Here is a 20,282-nt window from a genome sequence, read left to right as displayed (position 1 = left end):
ATCCATGCATTGATTTAATTAAAAAAAAAAAAAAAGAGGTTAAATCAATAGTTGATTTAAAATTTATTGAATATTATCATCCGGCTCGTTCATTATTTTTAATCATGTTATACATTATAACGTGAAAAGTGTAAATGTTTGGATATTGTTACATGATTCATCCTAGCATACCGGAATTACCGTAATTAATCATATACGAAATATTTTCAATAACTGAATTCCCGGTGGCCTTTGTTATAAACTCGTTAATAAATTATAAATTATTGTAACATTTTTTTTTTTTTTTTATTAATATTTATGAGTTCAATGACCCGAGCAAATGTTAAAAATTGACGAATCGAGTGTAAAGCACAACCTCACGCGCTTCGCGCTATGAGGCGTGCAATATTAAAAGAATCAGAAACGATTACATCAGTAGTATCAAAAAGTATTTGAATATAAAATGAGGTCAGTTTGACCCAACATTAATATTATCTGAATTGTAAGATGTTAAATATTTATACTTGATCGATACCAAAATTATTCGACATCACGAAGTTATGATTAATTAAAGTAGAAATTTGACAAATTGGAGTATGTTCATCAGTTAAGTAACTTGATCTGATTTTATTAGATTAATATAATTGACATTTAGATTTGTAGATTGAAATAATAATTTTATTTTTGTAGATAAATTAGACAAATGAAAAAAAAAATAAAAACTTATAAAGTAGGATGTATTTTTCATGAAACATAAATTAAATGGACGAATGCGTGAATCGATTTAATTTCTAACAGAGCGTGCAGTCCACCTTTAGTATATGCCTCGGTGAACCTAGTCATCCAATACAGCCACTACGACCGTCAAATATTGCAGAGAGTAAGAGAGAAGAGAACTAACGGAAACGAGACATATTTCATAGGAAATATTCAATGCATACGACCCACATACCTGTATGAATATTTTTATATGTCTGTCTATCATAATTTCCATACACATTTTACATATTCAAGTCTCCCAATGTGCTGTATATAAATTTCAAAATGTTGAAATATCCAACGACCTGAATAGATATTGAACAACTCTATAATCCTAATTCAATTCACTTTTTTTTTAGTTTATTTATTATTTTTTTTTTATTTTTATTTTTATTCCTCCCCACATAATCCTCGCCATTGTTACATTCCACTACATAATTTTAGTACCCGTGAATCATTCCCGGGTGCCCCAGCATTTTGGATTTCTCTTATTTCTTTTTTCTTTGCTTTTTATCTTTTTTTACTTTTTTATTTTTATCTTTATCTTTAACAATAAACCCGACGGAGAATAAAAAGCTTGCGGCTAACTAGAAAAGAGGGAGAAAAGGGAACACGTTAAATTTAACGAGTCCACCGTGAGGGGTCAGAGCAGTAGAGGACTTAAGGTAAGCGGAAAAGGGTTAACCCAGAGGATGTTATCGGGCAGCTCCATAAATTCCCCAAGATTAGTCGTAGTTGCTCGTGAGCAAGCTACTCGCTATCATCTTTTCCTTTCCCGCAACCTAACGTTCATTTACAAAATTCACCCTCTAAGCTCTGAAAAAAAAAAAAAAAAAATAATCAAATTCATTTAAAGTCATTTTCATTAACTATTATTATTATTAAAATTATTAGAAATAAAAATTACCCCCCGTGCTAATTAATAACTGCTGCAGTACACGGTTATAATTACTGTGATAATTGGCAAATTTAATAATGATAACTAGTATATGGACAGAAAAATTTTAATAATAATTATAATAATAATAATGGTCATTTATGTTTACAGTACAGAGTGTAGAGGTATTAAACGTGTAAATTCGTCTCGCAGTAATTATTAAGTAATCTCCAGATAAACCTTTGGTATAATAATAATACGCGTAAGCCAGTATCAAAAGACGTTAATTTTTAATAGCCTCGTAAATGATAGTTATAGCGTAGTGCTCAAACGCCTGAAAATTTTCTCGCTACTACCAGGCTTAATTAGTGGTCTGCGTTTCTATTAATTACTGCAAAACGGATTACCTTCCCGGCTTCTGGTCCACCCGCTAGTCCAAAATGTCAATAAATTATACATATGTATATATATTGAATCCTCCTATTATCCGTAATATAACATGTAACTAATTTCTAGTTGGATGAATTTTAATTTATTTAAGCATCAACAGTGGACAATTTCTAATAGATACATATATAAACAAATTCACTGATCGAATCTAATTAAATTAAATCGCTTAATTAAATCCATTTGATTTATTTTGTAAAATAATTGTTTGAATACCTGAAATTTTCCAGTGATTTGAATTTTATTGATCTATATAATTAATTAATTTTCCGTATTTACTGTGACAAAGGAATAAAGTTTAGGAAAAATAAAATTTTTCTCGTTTTAATTAAACTCTAGAGTAAAAAAAATAATGTTTAAGTTGTAAAAATTGAAATTAAGAGTAAATTTGAGAAACGTAAGTACTCTGTTGATAGTTTAAGATGAAATTGTCGAAATGACAGTTTCTATCCAATCTCAGTGGCAGAAGGAAAACTAGAAGTAGAAGTAGAAGTATAAAATGAAGAAGAAGAATAAGAATAAGAAACCGAATGTCTATTAGTTAATTGAAGTGGGAAATGAGAATGAGAATCCAAAGGAAATAGTATGAGACACAGAAAGTTGTTGAGTGCGAAAGAGGGTAAAGAGAAGAAAGGGGAGAAAGAGGAGGCTAGATAGAAGTGTGCAATTGTTGCAGCAATGAGTGAGATAACAGAGGAGAGATAACATGGAAAGGAGTAGAGAATAGAAGAAAGACGCAGTGAGAAGGTGTACAATGAATTGAAACTCGATAGTCACGGTCGCCGGAAACCAATTGTGAGTTCCGTTACAATGTATTAACGGAAAAGTGCCTGAGCATTTTCAGTCAGCACGAACAGATTCAGCAATTAGTTGTCTTCACCAGACACCAACTCCTAATTGGATCTCATTACGTGAAAGAATAACAAAAAGATTTTATTAAAAGGGGTTTTAACATTTTTTAATTTATAAATCTTAACACCTTTTGACACTTTCAATGTTTAATGTTAAATACAGAGCGAGAAAAATAAAGAAAAAACAACAAATTCTGTTTACATTTTCGACTGTCAGCCATAACGGGTTTTGAGTGTTTTGGGGTATCATCCGTAACAAATGAGAAGGAAACACTTAACTGATCCGATATGTAAACGGATCGTGCATCAATGTCAGAATAATCGTACTATGCTAACTACCAGCTTGAACTGAGCCACTGTGGACTCTGTTTAATACGACAGCTCTGACAGATAGCCTACAGTTATAACTCCAAGGGAGGGAAAGATTATTCCCAACCAACCGGGGGTTTCACTCTTCCTTTTCTAAGAAAAAAAAAAAAAAAAAAAAAAAAATAATAAAATAAAATAAAATTGTCACATTAGTCAGAGACGCCTTCATTAGTGGTGTATACTTATATCTATGAAAAGTAATATCGTTATTCATACTTAAATAAATCTACTTTTTCAGCGTCATCAAAAAAAATTTTTTTTTTCTAGCAGTGTTATTTGCCTTATTACATTAATTTATATTTACGTGATCTATGTAATAAAAACATAAAAGTTGTTAGTGTTTGTTAGCTAGATATTGCTTGTGGTAGCTACTATCCCAGTGATATAACTTAAAAGCATAAAGTAACAATGTAAAAACAAACGCAGAGCCAACAAGTGTAAATACGAATTGTAAGCTAGCTTGCGTTAATAAATTTTAAGCTGGGGTAAATTCGTGCACATGCACTGTGCTACTAGAAATGGTTTGAGAAAGAAAACAAAGAGTATTTTGGGGTAGCTAGTATCTTACTGAATTTTATCGGACATGCTTTTATAGAACCTGTTCGTCGGTTGGTACTTTCTACGATTCGTTACATAATATATGCTCTGTATATCCACAAACATGTCAGACAGAGAGGAGCGTCAGAGGAACTTTTAAAAGTAAATCCATTTGGTTTGTATAGATCTAATATATATATATACATAGAGAGAGAGAGAGAGAGAGATATTTAGTACAAATTGCGGTTTATCCTCGCAATGTGGTCAGCTAAGTGACCTATATCGTTCAAGGGGTGACCATCATGCTCTAAATTAGCCGCAAAACTGACGGTCCCCTGCGTATGGTGTTCAATATGCTGTTATCTATAAATGATTATTGGTAGTTGGTATGGCGAATCTCAATTACCTATACACACCACTAAAAACAAATCCCATAAGACCCACCTTTTACCTTTTTACCTTTTTACCGTTTTACCTTTCTACCTTTTTACCTTTTTCCCGTTTTACTTTCATTTTTATTCCCCAATAAAATTAGATTTCTAAAACTCCGTTAATGTACTTTTCATAACACACTTATATCATAAACTTTTCTTAAATATTATTTAGGCGGAAGAGTAGAAGGAGATTTTTCTTTAAAATAGTTTTTATAATCTTACTTTATTACTAATTTTTTTAATTTCTCAAGCGAAAAGTTTTGTATTTTTATGTGTACATATATAGATATAAACACATCTGGTAGGTTCCTTTTTATTCATACAATTGTAAAATAGCCCGCGGGAAATGCTGTAAAGGTGCAAAAGCGCCGAGGCATATAAATTTTAAAACGAGCTGACTATGAAGTTCGCGCGCGTAATTGTCTCCCCGAGGGAAACGAATATCTAGAGAATTGAAAAATGGGCATACGACCAATTCAACCATATTACTTTTGTAATAAAATAAAATAAAATAGAAATATATTTCTTAATATTGACTCTAAACCATTCGAATTTATTATGTATTTATGGATTTATTCATGTCTGACTATTTGATGATTCTACCACTTGAATGGCTAAATAAAGTTAAGCGCAGGTTAGATTATTATTTTTTAATTATCAGTTTTTTTTTTAACTAAATGACCTAGTGATATTATTTCATTCATATGAAGCATATCCATAAACAATTCATAACCAGAATTATAAATCACTACTATGAGATGTTTTTTTTTTCAATGATATTGATTTAAATTTAGTTCAAAATTTTCAGAATAAAACATAAAATAAATTAATTTTTTATAAAGACTGCTTATATGAACTTCAGATGACTTTTAAAAATTATTAATATGTAATAATAATAATGATAATTATAATTACAGTGATAGTAATAATATAAAAGTTAAACCGAAACGGAAGGAACAATTAAAGGTGTAGGTGGATTTTGTAATAATACTAATAATATAACGGGTACGAAACGAGACACATTTTCTCTGCTAGCACGAGCTTTATCGTGAATTGTACTTATAACCCATAGTAGAAAGAATACGGTGTACGTGCCCTCCATTATTTATATCGTGCATGTTCCACTGATAAGCAGCGACATTCACCAATTCATGCTAATATTTAACTATTTATTTTTATTTTACCTGTTTTCTTTCACTCTGTTTTTTTTTATATATATATATATATATAATTTTTCTTTTTTAGTTTTTAGTTTTTATCTGTATCTACAAACAAGTAAGAATAAGTAAACTGACAAATATTATTTAACCCAGCAGTGGCAGTTTCTGTTGGAGTGTGATACGCTAAGAAAGTTTGTTAAAGGAAATTTAAACCGCAACTATTAATTTAGCGGCAAACCCAAGTAAGCAGAGCAATCGTAACGTCAGAACTTGATCTGACGAATGAGCGCAATTAATTACACTCATTAACTTTTGATAAAGTTAATTAGATTATATACCCGTCAACAACTATTTATATTTCATGTTTATTAAATCGCCTATTTAACTTAACAACAACATCAAGTATTCATTATATTACTTGATAAACTATTCAATAAATTAATTATAAATATTTTATTTCAGAGTCGGTGAAAATGGTCCTTGGGATCATCAAGAAATAATAACTTCAAATAATGACACTAAATACTACATGGACAATCTGTTGCCGTTTACATCTTATAGTTTCCGAGTAACTGCTGTTAATGCACGAGGACGCAGCGCTCCGAGCGTTTCGTCTCATTACATAACAACATTACGAGAAGGTATTACATTTTAATATAAATAATTTCTCTTTTTATCAAATTTTATCCTCTCAATTTGAAGGAAATAAAAAAAAGCTTATTGAAAATTTTACACCTCTATACCTTTTATATTATTTATCTAGATATAAAGTGATTTTGAAAATCAATGAATTCAGGATAAAAGCTGGCACCTTGAATTTTTTAAATCCAATTGGATCAAGAGCTCTGCTTAAAATAAACAGATTACAAGTCCAATACTTTTTAAGTTCGTCTTACCAGTCTTTGGTTTTACAAAATCACTTGATTCTTTTTTTTTTTTCTCGATAACAACTGAAAAGAAAAGCGGTTTACTGTAACAATTGTAATGATTGAGTATATCTGAATGGCGGTATTGTCGGTGTATTGACAGAGAACAGTGATATACTGTCATTTGATTTAGACGGATAGTTTCGGTAGTGGTGACCTCTAGAATTAGACGCTATATCAATAGAGCAACATACTTCATCTACAAGTAACACGATTCATACAACGAAACCCATTTCCTCTTTGTCAATATTGACATATTGTCTGTTCGTACATCGCGAATACTGTGTAAATTTCTGTGTACATCTCTGTTCTGTTTATACATACACATATATGTATATCAATACAATACCAATGTGTTGTTAATACAGTTATAGATATTTGAAGCGTCAAACTTTCGATTTTCAAGTTGCATTTTATCAAAATACAAAAGCTTTAACTATCTGTATTAAACGCAGCTATTTTATTTATTTATCTTAATTAATGAAGTAATAATGGTGATTGTTTTTTAAAATTTAGCTCCAGCTGGAAAACCGACAATCGTAACAGCTCAAAACATTTCAGCGACGGCCATCCTGATTACATGGAAACCGCCGAGTCTGGATACACTAAATGGTGAATTTCTCGGTTATCGTATATCCTATCGCCCCAGGCGAAAAGGAAGTGACATCAAAGAGATTTACATACGCAATCGAAAAATAGAGGTAAGCTTCAAAGCAATATATTCATTGAAATTTCTGTGTGATGTTGAATTCTCAACGATTAACGTGGATCCACTGAATTTCAATTTCAGAGACATATTATTCAAAACCTGGAAACGTATACACAGTATACTGTATGGTTGCAAGTATTTAATCCCGAAGGTACTGGTCCCAATACATCTGTTACCGTTATGACCGACGAAGGAGGTGGGTTCCACTCTATATATTTATTATTTTTATTTTTCAACCCAATTTTTGCCAACTATTATTTACCTTCTGTACCATAATTGCATATTTGTTGTTGTTTTTTTTTTTTTTTATTATTATTGTTATTATTTTTTTTTTTTTTTTTTTTTTAATCTACTAATCGATTACTACTACTACTTTATTATTTCTGTCTACCGCTAAAGTCACTGTGGCTTAATAAATCTCTGAGTAAACAACGCATCAATACGGGGGTAGTGACCTCGAGGTGAACTGGAGGTCACTGAATAAACTATATTCAATTTAATTCTATCCCAACAAAATCACTCTCCCGTACGGTAGGTTAGTAATTTCACTATCCTCTGTCGGTAAATTCAATTCAACGTCGATAGTCCCTCCATTCCGTCCGTCTGTCCGTCTCAGCCTCTGCTGCTTCATAAAGTATATATATATATTTACTGGTTGCTGATAACAAATCATACCGACCGTCGTCACTGCATTTAACAAAAATATATATTTATTTAATTTTACTTTCAAATTGATGAATGATGAATCATTACGAATTAAATAAGTAGGACACAATTTATTAAGAAAGAAATACTTGAGATTTCATTGAGAAAGTATCTTTAATTATTTATATTTTCCACTTAATTTGTCGATAAAATTATTAAGATATCTTTGAAATTAATTAAGATGTTGAAAGCGCATCCGATCCGAAATCTAAAAAGATTAAAAAATAAATATATTTAATTAAAGTTATCGACTTTAAGAGTTTATTTATGAAAAATTAAATTAACTAATTATAAAAGAGAGCGGAAAAGTAAAAGAAACTGCGGACGTAACATTGAATTACAGTAATGACAATAACTTTTGTGGAGTAAAAAAATAATGAATTTAAGATAAATGAAACGAAAAGATGGTGGCCGATGAAATGGCGAGTACGTTACTGAACAACCATGTCCTTTCTCGGATTTTCTTTTCACTGGTTTGTCTTGTCTACAACTATATTATATTTATATCTATATCCTACGGGTGAGGTATAGACGGTATAGGATACCTAACTAAACAATAATCCCAACAACCAACCATTGAACCTTTATTTCCAGTCTCACGACCCACCTCATTGTTCCCACTGGAACAACTTCCAACAGCTCCAACAGTTTACTCCCTATAAAATATATAATATATAATATATATTATAATATCCTACAACAACCCACAACTCTGTTATCCTGGGCTCAGTATAATCTATATTTTAATTTTTATCGTAAAAAACAGCTCAATAATTGATGAAAAATTTTTTGAATCAAATTTTTGAATTTCTTAATTTAATTAAAGATATTAAAATAATAAAAAAATAATTATTTAAGGAGTATGAGTATCGAGATGTGCGCCCGCGCTCGAGATACAATAGTATGAGTACTGCATTAAACAGCAAGTGTGCGCTAATCTACATTGTGTGCGAGTTTTGTGCGCCGGTCGATTACCACAGTCGGAGCTGTCGTTGTATTGGCCGTGTGCTCCGTGTGTTGTGCTCGGATAGACTATACCTATGTACGTTCAATTTTTAAGTTAAGGGGATAGGAAAAAGTATCCGCGCATAGCGTCAGTGTATTCGCACATGTCTCAATATTAACCACGCCAAAATAATTATTATTAACGGATAAAAATGTTTATTAAATAAACTTTAAGTACTCAAAAAACAAATATATTACTTAAAATGTTCCCCGTTATATTTTAAAATACTGTGCGGTTTAGATTCAGTGACTCGACAACTCCTTTTAGCATTTTATTATTATTTATGGTTTATTTATTTATTAAAAAAACATACTAATTGAGTAAATATTTGCTTAATTTGGAGTAATTATTGAAATAGTCGATAAGATATTTATCAGTGATACGGCACTGCACGTGTGTGTGTACATATGTGCAGACTGTTCGCCTTTCTGTCACTTGGTCACTTGTCATCGTCGGTGACACTGTTTTTAAACTCAATCTTGTTCTGTGCGTCTCATTGTTTTTATTTTAAAGATTTTTTATCTATTTTACAACATTAATAATTATAATTTATTTTTATACTGTGAATTAATTTATCTGATTATTTTACAAAGACAATCAGTGCGATAAAGAGCGATGGGTGTAGCTGTGTATTTATTATTATTTTAAATTAACACTTTCGATCGGAGCTGGATTTTTTTATTTTTTATTTAATTTGCTGGTGAACAAGTACATATATGTGGCGAAAAATATTGTACTGGAGTGTAGATTTAAAGATAAAAGGAGGGGCATTGGCTGTTAGATTGGAGCAGAGACCAGAGTAAAGAGAGAATACAGAAAATCTAGTACAGTTGGTAGTTGAATTAATGAGAACAGGAAGTGATTGAGGGTACTTGTTAAATGTAATCCTGGTGAAGTTGAATAAAATACATCCAATATCTACTAAACTTTCATTTAGCATCAACGTTATTAATTGTTTTGTTTTGTTAAATAAAACACGGTCAAGATTTTAGATGTACCGGATATCCTATTGATAATATTATAATATTATAATATTATAATATCTTGCTTCTTATTCTTATACTTGCTGGTGTGTTTATATAGTAATAAAAATTAAAATAAAAATCTATCCAAGAAAAAGGAAATAGTAGAAAAAAAATACAAGGGAGTAATTAGACGTATTTATAAAATATAAATGGAAAAGAAAAAATGTTACGACTTCCTGGACGGTCAAGGATAAATTTATGATTATTTTTAGGCATACAAAACGAATTTGGTTCTAAAACACACTAACTGGCAGCTCGCAGCTCGTAGCTCGCAGCTGCCCCGCTAAACTCTTGAGGGGAATTACTAAAATGTCGAGAAGACCAATAATAATGATAAACCGAGGTTCTCAACCATACCCACTTTGTATTGCTCTTCGTTTATTTAAATTTTTCATATTTTTCTCTATTATTTCAATTGCTAAAACTCTCAATGATAATTATGAAGCTACTACTATTATTGATAATAATAATGATAACGATGACGGCAAAGGTAATTCAATATTATTTATATTTTATTTTATTTCCAGGATTTAATCGATTATTTAGAGTAATTTAAATGTACCATGCTTGGGTACTATTCCTAAACTTTAGATTTATCCATACACGAAAATGGCTGAACCTTGAATAAAATCAATACTTGAACTAGCTTTAAATTTTTCAACCCGTTGTTAACTCTCTTGATTTTATTTTTTTTAAATAATTTTTCTTGCAAATTTTTATTATTTAAAAAATTAAAAATCCAAAAAAAAATTGTCCTGATTTGAAAATATTTTTTATTTACCTAAAAAAATTCTATTTTAAAGATCTTAGATAAGTTAAAATAAATAAATTAAAAAAAAAAAAAAAAAAAAAAAAAAAAACAAAACTAAACTTGAACTTGTAACCACGCGACTCATGAGATGATAAAACAATATCTGTATGTGTATGTAATCATAATGCGTTTTACATTAATGATTTGTAATGATTACAATACTAGTTCAAGGTTAACAAGTTTTTAAATATTCACGAATGAATAATAAAAACATAATAACCAGAAAAAATAATAAATTTTCAAAATAAACATGTAATTACATTATTTAGTGTTATTAATTACCGTAATTATCATTCGTAAATAAACTTTTTAAAAGAAAAAAATGATAAATAAAAAGTATTAATGAAGTAATAAATATTAAGATGTACATTTATATAAAAAGAGATGTCTTTAATGTGTATCGCTTTAAAATAAAGAAAAAAAAAAAGACTGAGTATTCATCTTTTGAGTCACTGCTAAAGACCTTGGAGGGTTTACTCAGTGAGAAAAAGATTGAGATGTATATAAGAAATAATAAATCCGTAGTAGACAAGATAATATTTAATTTCGAATTTAAAATTTCAGTTCCAAGTACACCATTGAGATTAACGGCCTATGGAATAAATTCATCCTCCGTAGAGCTGTCATGGTCAGAGCCACAGCATAAAAATGGAATAATCCTTGGGTATCGTGTGTTTTACATGCACTCGAATTTTACAGAAGTCAAAACATTGAAAAAGAACAACGAAACCATTGATTTTCTTCTCAATGATCTAAGTGAGTATTAATGTCATTATTATCCGAGCAGCTGAATATAAATTGGCAATATTTTATCAAAATAGATAAATAGATACACAATAGTTTTTATCGGATTAATTTAAATTCAAGTTGAATTTACACACTCGTTATAACGATATTACTAATGCACGTGGCATGCTCAATATGCGTCATTGTTTACATTAACAAACCATCACTAAGTTTTTAAAGATTCGCATTGCAATCTCAGTTATATGACTCGTAATTTAACACTGTTTTAAATATTTTTTTTATTTTTTTATTTATTTATTTTTTATTTTTTATTTTTTGCAGAACCAATGACTGAATACAAAATATGGGTTAAGGCATTTACGTGGAAGAACGAGGGCGAACCATCTGATCACATTATTCAAAAGACTGATGTTGCAGGACCAAGTGCTCCTGTAATACTAAATTTAACTTGCCAAGCTCACGACGCTATTTACGTCTACTGGGCACGTCCTCAAACTTTTTGGAATTCAATTGACTATTATTACATAATGTATCGTAATGACCAATATAAAAAGTATGACGAAATTGAAATTCCTACCACCAAAGAGCATCTCAACAGTGGGGTAAATATTTAACATTGTTTAGCTGTTTTCTCTCTGAAAATTTCTCTCGGACCATTTTTCATTTCGATATAATAATAAAATAAAAACGTTTATTGAATTTACAAGCCAGATGATCTAAAAATATTTTATTTTGATAAATTTCTTCATGATATTGAAATAACTGCTGAACCGATTGCACTGAAATATTTAATAAATGTTTTTTCCATCGTTTAATAAAATGTCAAGCTTTTTACCTATTTTTTTTTTTTTTTTGTTTTCGTATAAATAAATACGGCATGATTTATATTGAACAAAACGCACCGTGATTGAAATTTTAATAAAAAAAAACATATTTTTTCTTATTTTCCAATCCAGATAATAATACCAAACCTTACTATGAATACCATTTACGAAATAATGGTCTGCGCTGGTACCAATAGCACAATAAATCAGCATCACGTAGTACGTGGCAACTGTAGTCAACCAAAAACGCAACGAGTGGAACGTAATTGTGATAAAACACCACCATTAATGCGGCGTAGCTCTGAAGAATTGAGTACCGGCGTAATTGCGGGTATGATTTGTGCTTGTATCGCCGTTATGTTGGCTATTACAGCTTTAATATTGTGGAGGTGAGAATCTATTGTCACCAGTTATTTATATATCTCATAACTTTTCGTGATATATAATTATTATTATAATAAATCACTCTAGTAATTCATCACATTTTACACTCATTAATCATTACTCATAAGCTCATTAGCTCGTCAGCTCGTCAGCTCGTCAATTAAACAACTCATCGGTAATTAAAGTTACTTGCGGGCTTATCGCTCTACTCTGTACTTTAAATTTATCGACTAAAAAATTATATAGAAGTAGATGATATGACTTTCTTATCAGTATCTTATCAGTGATAACGATTTGTAATATTATCCATTTTATATACCAAAACGTTTATGGTCAGTTTAGTCTTCAGTTAGTTTCAGTGTATCACAGTTAACGTAACTATTCATTATTAAAATAATTAATACATCTACTTTTATTTAAATTAAAATAAAAATCTTTGATATGGAAAATTTATCAAAAACAATTTCGTAAGATTTTTTTTTATTATTAAATTTGTAAAAATAAATCTATTGAAACATCTTTATCATTTCTATTTTATCCAACAATTTAAAAATAAAAAAACTTGAGACAGATAAGATATACAATGAGTGTAATTTCTAAAGAAAGTCTGTTTATTATTTAAATTTTATTCATTTTTTGTTGTTCTTGTTTATATAATTGTCAGGAACGATCAATTAAATAAAATCTGTAGTATTTTTATTTCATAAATTTATTGAACTGATTTCTCTCGATTTTTTTTAATGATCGTTCTTATTTTAATGATTTATAATAATAATAATAATAATAATAATAATAATTAGATAAAAATTAATTTATCGTACAGTTTATTGACACTGTATCTAATCTTATTGAGAATTTTTTTTTTTTTTTTTTCTAATAATTACTTGTTTATTCGACGAGTTTTAAATAGCAATGAGAAAACTTAAAAGTATGCGTATAATAATTTTTTTATTAGATATTAATCAAAGCGCCTTAACAGGCGTGTTTTCAGGAAATGTTTCCAAACAGCCTACTGCTTTTTGGATTATCCGCCGCGTAATGTGCAAACACATCAGGAATGGGAAAATAGTAAACAAGATGGTGAAAGGACAGCTGTTCCTGTTTCACAATATGTTCAGCATGTAGCGGCATTACATGCCGATGGTGACATTGGTTTCAGTAAAGAGTTTGAATTATTTCCAAAAGAGACAGAACTTTATATAGCTGACAATTCTAAATCTGCTGAAAATCAGTCCAAAAATCGCTACGGAAATATTATTGCATGTAAGTTTATAATCTATATTATTAAGAGAATAAGCAAAATTTTGTGGCCAGTTTATTTATATTATAAAATGTGTTTTTATGGTTAAACTACCAATAGTCAATTAATGATGATGATAAGTATTTAGGCTGCATTCGAAAATGCTCTATCTCTAGATACATAATTAAGAAATGACCTTGTATCTTGTGAATTATTGACATTTTTAAAGATATAAGCTCATCCCGACATTCCTCTCATCGAGACCTTTCATTTGAGTACCCACATCAATTTTTCATATATTTTATATATTTATATATATATTATATATCTATATATGTATATATGAAAAAAAAATATCAAAAATGCATGTGGGTACTCAAATAAAAGCTCTTGATGAGTGCAACATTAAGATGAGCTTATATCTTTAAAAACGTCAATAGTTAAGAAAGTACAGTGTAAGTTAATAAATATCTTGTGAAATATTGACATTTTTAAAGATATAAGCTCATCCCGATATTCCTCTCATCGAGACCTTTCATTTGAGTACCCACATCAATTTTTCATATATTTTATATATTTATATATATTATATATATGTATATATAAAGAATATATCAAAAATGCATGTGGGTACTCAAATGAAAGCTCTTGATGAGTGTAACATCAAGATGAGCTTATATTTTTAAAAACGTCAATAGTTAAAAAAGTACAGTGCAATTTAACAAAAGTAATTATTTAATAAAGCAAAATTTTGTTTATTAATAATTCACAAGTCATGGCAGTCACATAGTGACTGCAAGGTTGCTAGTTTTTATTATTAAAATAAATAAATAAATAACAATTTTTATTTTTATTTAAAAGATGATCATTCACGAGTGAGATTATTACCTTGCAATGGAAGTCCGTCAAATAAAGGACAAGATTATATAAATGCAAATTATATCGATGGATGGCAACGTGCTCGCGCATATATTGGAACGCAAGGACCATTGCCCGCAACGATCGACAGCTTTTGGCGAATGGTGTGGGAGCAACGCGTATCAATAATCGTTATGATAACAAATTTAGTGGAGCGTGGTAGACCTAAATGTGACATGTACTGGCCTAAAGAGGGGACTGAGACCTACGGCAATGTCCAAGTAACGTTGATAAAAGAAGACGTCATGGCGACATACACAATAAGGACACTGCACATCAGACACATGAAGATAAAGAAGAAAAAGAACGGTAGCAACATTGGAGAGCGTACTGTTTATCAGTATCACTACACCGGTTGGCCAGACCACGGTGTTCCGGACCATCCACTTCCTGTTCTCAGTTTCATCAGAAAGTCATCTAGCGCTAATCCGCCGTCAGCTGGTCCAATTATTGTCCACTGCAGCGCCGGAGTTGGACGCACCGGGGCGTACATAGTTATTGACGCGATGCTGAAACAAGCCAAATCAAAGGGAGAGATAAACGTTTTCGGGTTTTTAAAACACATACGTACTCAGCGTTATTCATTGGTGCAAACTGAAGAGCAGTATATATTTATCCACGATGCTCTGCAGGAAGCCATCGACAGCGGAGAGACAAACATTCCTATTGATAATCTCCTACAGCATGTACAAGAGATGCTGTCTCCTGATAACAACAAAACCGATCCGTGGAACAATATTGAGATGCAGTATAAATTAGTCACCTCTTGGAAGCCCAAGGACTTTAATTTAGTATCCTCTAGCAAAGCATTCAATCAACATAAAAATCGGAATCAAGAGATTGTTCCTATTGAAAATTCACGGGTACATCTTACGCCAAAGGCTGGAATTGATGGCAGTGATTACATAAATGCTACTTGGTTTGCTGGCTTTCATAAAAATCGTGAATTTATTCTGACCCAACATCCGCTGAACACAACAATAAAAGAATTTTGGCAAATGCTCTGGGATCATAATGCTAAAACTATTGTGATGTTGACGCAGTGCGACGACAATGACTATCCAGAATTTTGGCCGAACGAAGGGGAAGAATTGAAAACTGACAATTTTCGCGTTCAACTTTGTGCTATTAAAAAAACAGTCAGCGGTGTTGTTTTGAGAGAGGTTGTTATTCGCTCGCTTCAGGATGATTATGAATTAAGCGCACGTATTGTACAAGGACCTGTTAATCATAATGGGTTGTGGCCACACAATGACAATCCCAAGGCGTTTGTTGGTATGATACAAGATTTTCATAAAGAATATCAAAACGGACCTATTGTTGTTATGGACAGGTAATTTTTAACTTAATAATATTAAAGATATTTATTTTTAATATTAATAATATTTTATTTTTTTTTTTTTTTTATTTAGGTATGGCGGTATTGAGGCAGCATTATTTATTTTGTTAACAACCCTGATGAAGCAAATAGAATTTGAAAAAAGTGCTGATATTTATATGTTTGCTAAATTACTTTACATGAAGAGACCTGGAATATTTAGATCAAAGGTTTTTATTAAAAATAAATTTAACAGAAATAAAGGTAATTATTTACAAATAGGGTCAACATCATTTTGGGTTATAACTAGGTGAAAAATTAACATTTTCAAAATTTTTTTGCTTTTAAAAGTTGGAAAAAATTTTGGCTTATGTTTTTGGATAAAATTTCTATTTTATCTTTTTTTTGATATATTTTTTTTTTTTCAAAAAGTACACGAGAAGAACAATATGGCACTGGATATCATCCCAGATTATACTCAATATCTGTGGTGAAAAAAAATTTCAGATAGTAGCTAAAAAAAATCTAGATTATACTCAGTGATATCTGTGGTGAAAAAAAATTTCAGACAGTAGCTAAAAAAATCCAGATTATACTGCGTGATATCTGGATTATACTAGCTACTATCTGAATTTTTTTTTCACTCAGTATAATCTGGCATGATATCCAGTGTCATTTTGTTCTTTCCGTGTACATAAAAAAATATTACAGTTTTTTAAAAAATTTATAAATTGTTCATTTTTTTATGTATTTTTCAAAAAAAAATATATCAATAAAATCAAATAGAAATTTCGTTAAAAAAAATCAAAATTAAAATATTTGACTCCACTTGTAAATATTTACCGAAATAAAAATTGAATAATTATCAATATATATATATATATAAATTTTTTTTTAATAGGAGGATTACGTACTAGTGTACAAGTGCTTAGAATCAGTATTAACATCAAAAACCCGAGTTGAACCGGACTTGTACACAATGACAAACGGTCATGTTAATTGTATAAATCCAAACGAGAGTATTAATTTTAAATCAACAACGATATTACCAACAATTGGCGGAGAGCAGCATATTGTAGGACAATTACCGGTAAAAAATGTTGTTGGTATTCATGAGTACGCATCAGTTGAAATGCCGGTGGAATATGCAACAGATTATGTTAATAATCAAAATCATCTAAGTCATATCAACAACGAGCGTGGGTGTCCAACAATCGATGGATGTGCAGATTACGGCGATCACCATATATTATCAGACAATGCAGGATTACCGCTGCGTAATCAGAATTACGTCAATCATCCTGGTGTACCAGGGTGTCCCGGGGTTGTTTCGGTTGGAGGTGTCGCTCCTGGTCTGCCAATCACTGATCCAAATGGTTATATTACAAATGGTAATATGCGAATACCACCCGAAGGTATGGAATCAACATGTGCTATTATTCCTCAATGATGGAGGCATTCCGCGTCTCACGCTCAAAATATAACTCTGTCTGATGGTACCTTGTTGGGACATCCTGTCAATTTATATAATAACGACATTAATATAAATACTAACACTGTTGATCCAACGCAAATAAATTATTCCAATAATCAATTTGGGTATAGCTGGCATGGCTACTATACAACTATGAGAGTAACTCATAAGAAAAATAATAATGTCGCTATGACTGGTCAATCTCGTTTTGATTTTGGCGAATGTATTTAGAATAATCTATTTTATGACAACCGATTTAGATTATTTGGTAATCGAAAAAAATAGACCGGGAAAAAATATTAAAGTTATGAAAAATTCATATTATTTTATTTAAATTATTATAAAATAATAATTATATCACGGCCACAATTTTCCTGAAAAACAAGCACCCTCAGAATGTTCGCTCCATTTTTTGTTACAAAAAAAAATATCATTATTAGATTATTATTATTATTATAATTTTTATTTTATAATAATTTTAATGAAATAATATGAAAATTTTTTTCGTAACTTCAAAATTATTTCGGGTCTATTTTTTCCGGCATTAAGATTATTTATACAATTTAATTGTACAATCGGTCTAATTCGCCTAAAATAATCATAAATTATAAATTTTAAATTGACAACCAACAGCACGTATTGAAGCCATCCACTAGTCTTTTCAAAAAACAACTAACTTAAATTTTAATTATTCAATCAAGTCTTTGTCTTTTAAATAAATATAACAAATGCTTTATTCTGTAAATAAATTACGGACCATCTGTTGAAAGAAAAAGAAAAAGAAAAAAAAAACAGTTGCCAAAGATATTAGGTAAATTATTATAAAGATTTTATGTCGTATGATATTATTTTTATTTTTATTTTTATTATTATTATTATTATTAATGTAAAATTAGTAAGCTGTAAATAAGCGTGTATGATAATGGTTGTATTTTTTAAATTAATTTTAGTTTATAATTATTAGTTTTATTTTTTTAAAACTCCTGTGCCAGTACCCTCTCTAATTAAGCCATTCAAGATTCTCTTTTAATAATTTTTTTTATAAAAACCATTGCCATTATAATTGTACAATTAAAACGAGTGATTTTTATTAAGAAAAAAAAAATTTATTCGGATTAATATTTACAGGATTTAATTGATTTATTGAACTCGCTTGCAGTAAATATTTCATTAAATAAAAATAAAAAAGACGTAATTTTAAAATCCACAATTAGTTGAATAGATTTTCAATCACAGTCCAATAAAGGACGTCTCAAAAAGACTGAAACATAAATAATCGTTTTGTACGCATTATTATTAATCAGATGAGTAAAAATGAGTAATTAGAAATTAAATAACTTATGCAGAGGGACTGGGTAATGCAATTTTTTATTCGTGATATTAAAAAAAAAACAAAAATAAAAAATAATGATTTATAAAATCATCAACGAGTAATAAATATAAATTATCTGTCCATTGTACGTATTTAAATTAAATAAACCACAACGTAATTTTCTTTTTTATATTACATTAATATAAATATATTTAAAAAATAAATATTAAATATATAGACATAGTATCGAATTTAGAAAAATACTGATATGATAATTATTGAGATAAAGATAAATGTTTTTGTCAAAATGTTTGATACTTTAAGAAAATAAAATAAAGAGAATATGATTGTTGTGGATGAGTTACAATCCTGAGATTGTTTTGTTGAATGTCTTAATAATCGTTGATTGTTAGAAAGTATATAAATATATAAATATATATATATATATATATATAAATATGAATAACTAATTGTAATAATTACCATGTTTTATCATGCGATGCTTGTATCATAAATGTCATATATAAAATATTAATTATTAATTATTAAAATAATAATAAAAATTAAACCGGAGTTTATTCGAAATAAATATTTCAATTGATATTTAATATTAACAATAAGTAGTTGAATTTATGTATACGTTATATTAAATATTAATATCTGTAAATGTAGATTGAATGTGAATTTAATCAATGTAAATTTATTATTTAATACACTCTGCTGCCAAAGTATTGTAGGAAAAACAAATATACTCCACTTTGGCAGTTAATAATCTGCCAATAATTTTTTATTTATTATTTATTAACGTAAATATTAATAAACTAATTGATATATTGTTTTTAGATTTAATTTTTGTAATCTCAAAGGACTGTAGTCATTTTTTTATAACAAATAAAAAGTAGAAAAAAATAAAACTTTGGAAATATAATTCAAAATTATAAATTATTGTTGAAAAGTTTTATTTTAAATCTTATAAATGTATATATTCATTTAGTAATTTATAAAATTACATAGATGTGAATAGATATAATTAAGTAAATATATTAATTAGTTTCTAGTCAGCATACTGTCTGTGGAATGGCACACGCTTGCACCGTATATTTAAAATAAATTATACTGTAACAATCGAAAATAAGTTTTAAAATTAACATGAGACTGAAGTCGATTTATCTTTTAATTATTTTTATTTTTAAAAAATATTTTAAAGCGCAACAAATAATATTCGACACTTTGCCATTGACGAAAAAATATTTTCAAACCTTTCACATAAAATTTATGAGTTAATTAACGTGATAATCCATAAACTATAAATATAAATATATTGTATATTAATCTATGAATATATTTACAAGTTTTACCTATTACTGCACAATTTATTTGTTCGATAATCTCAAAGAATTTTTTTTTCGTTTGTGAATTATATATAATATAATTCAAAAATTAAATCAAATATTTAATAGTGTTGATATA

General features: G+C 29.1%; 1 protein-coding gene and 1 long non-coding RNA gene across 7 annotated transcripts in view; one reads left to right on the top strand and one right to left on the bottom strand.

Moving 5' to 3' along the window:
- LOC123258468 (tyrosine-protein phosphatase 99A-like) overlaps positions 1–17,670 on the top strand; it is a 151,265-nt gene extending 133,595 nt beyond the window's left edge. For 3 of the 6 annotated variants that reach the window (XM_044718493.1, XM_044718491.1, XM_044718490.1), the window contains 10 exons: positions 5,876–6,054; positions 6,856–7,040; positions 7,130–7,244; positions 11,160–11,351; positions 11,664–11,944; positions 12,299–12,555; positions 13,530–13,813; positions 14,652–16,041; positions 16,121–16,256; positions 16,928–17,670. In XM_044718493.1, the coding sequence (XP_044574428.1) occupies positions 5,876–6,054; positions 6,856–7,040; positions 7,130–7,244; positions 11,160–11,351; positions 11,664–11,944; positions 12,299–12,555; positions 13,530–13,813; positions 14,652–16,041; positions 16,121–16,256; positions 16,928–17,476 (3,568 nt within the window). In that variant the 3' untranslated portion in view covers positions 17,477–17,670. Of the gene's footprint in view, positions 1–5,875; positions 6,055–6,855; positions 7,041–7,129; positions 7,245–8,712; positions 10,275–11,159; positions 11,352–11,663; positions 11,945–12,298; positions 12,556–13,529; positions 13,814–14,651; positions 16,042–16,120; positions 16,257–16,927 lie in introns of those variants that run through there. The other 3 variants (XM_044718492.1, XM_044718495.1, XM_044718494.1) reach the window with 3 other exon arrangements.
- Positions 2,498–20,122, bottom strand: LOC123258548. The gene is made up of 3 exons (XR_006508086.1): positions 20,042–20,122; positions 6,791–6,794; positions 2,498–2,508 (listed from the first exon to the last, which is right to left on the bottom strand). It is a non-coding gene; the product is annotated as an uncharacterized LOC123258548 (long non-coding RNA).
- Between the last annotated feature and the right edge of the window lie 160 nt (positions 20,123–20,282).

Source organism: Cotesia glomerata, linkage group LG2 (assembly GCF_020080835.1).
Source record: "Cotesia glomerata isolate CgM1 linkage group LG2, MPM_Cglom_v2.3, whole genome shotgun sequence".
Lineage (NCBI taxonomy): Eukaryota > Metazoa > Arthropoda > Insecta > Hymenoptera > Braconidae > Cotesia > Cotesia glomerata.
This window is presented reverse-complemented; position numbering and strand designations above follow the sequence as displayed.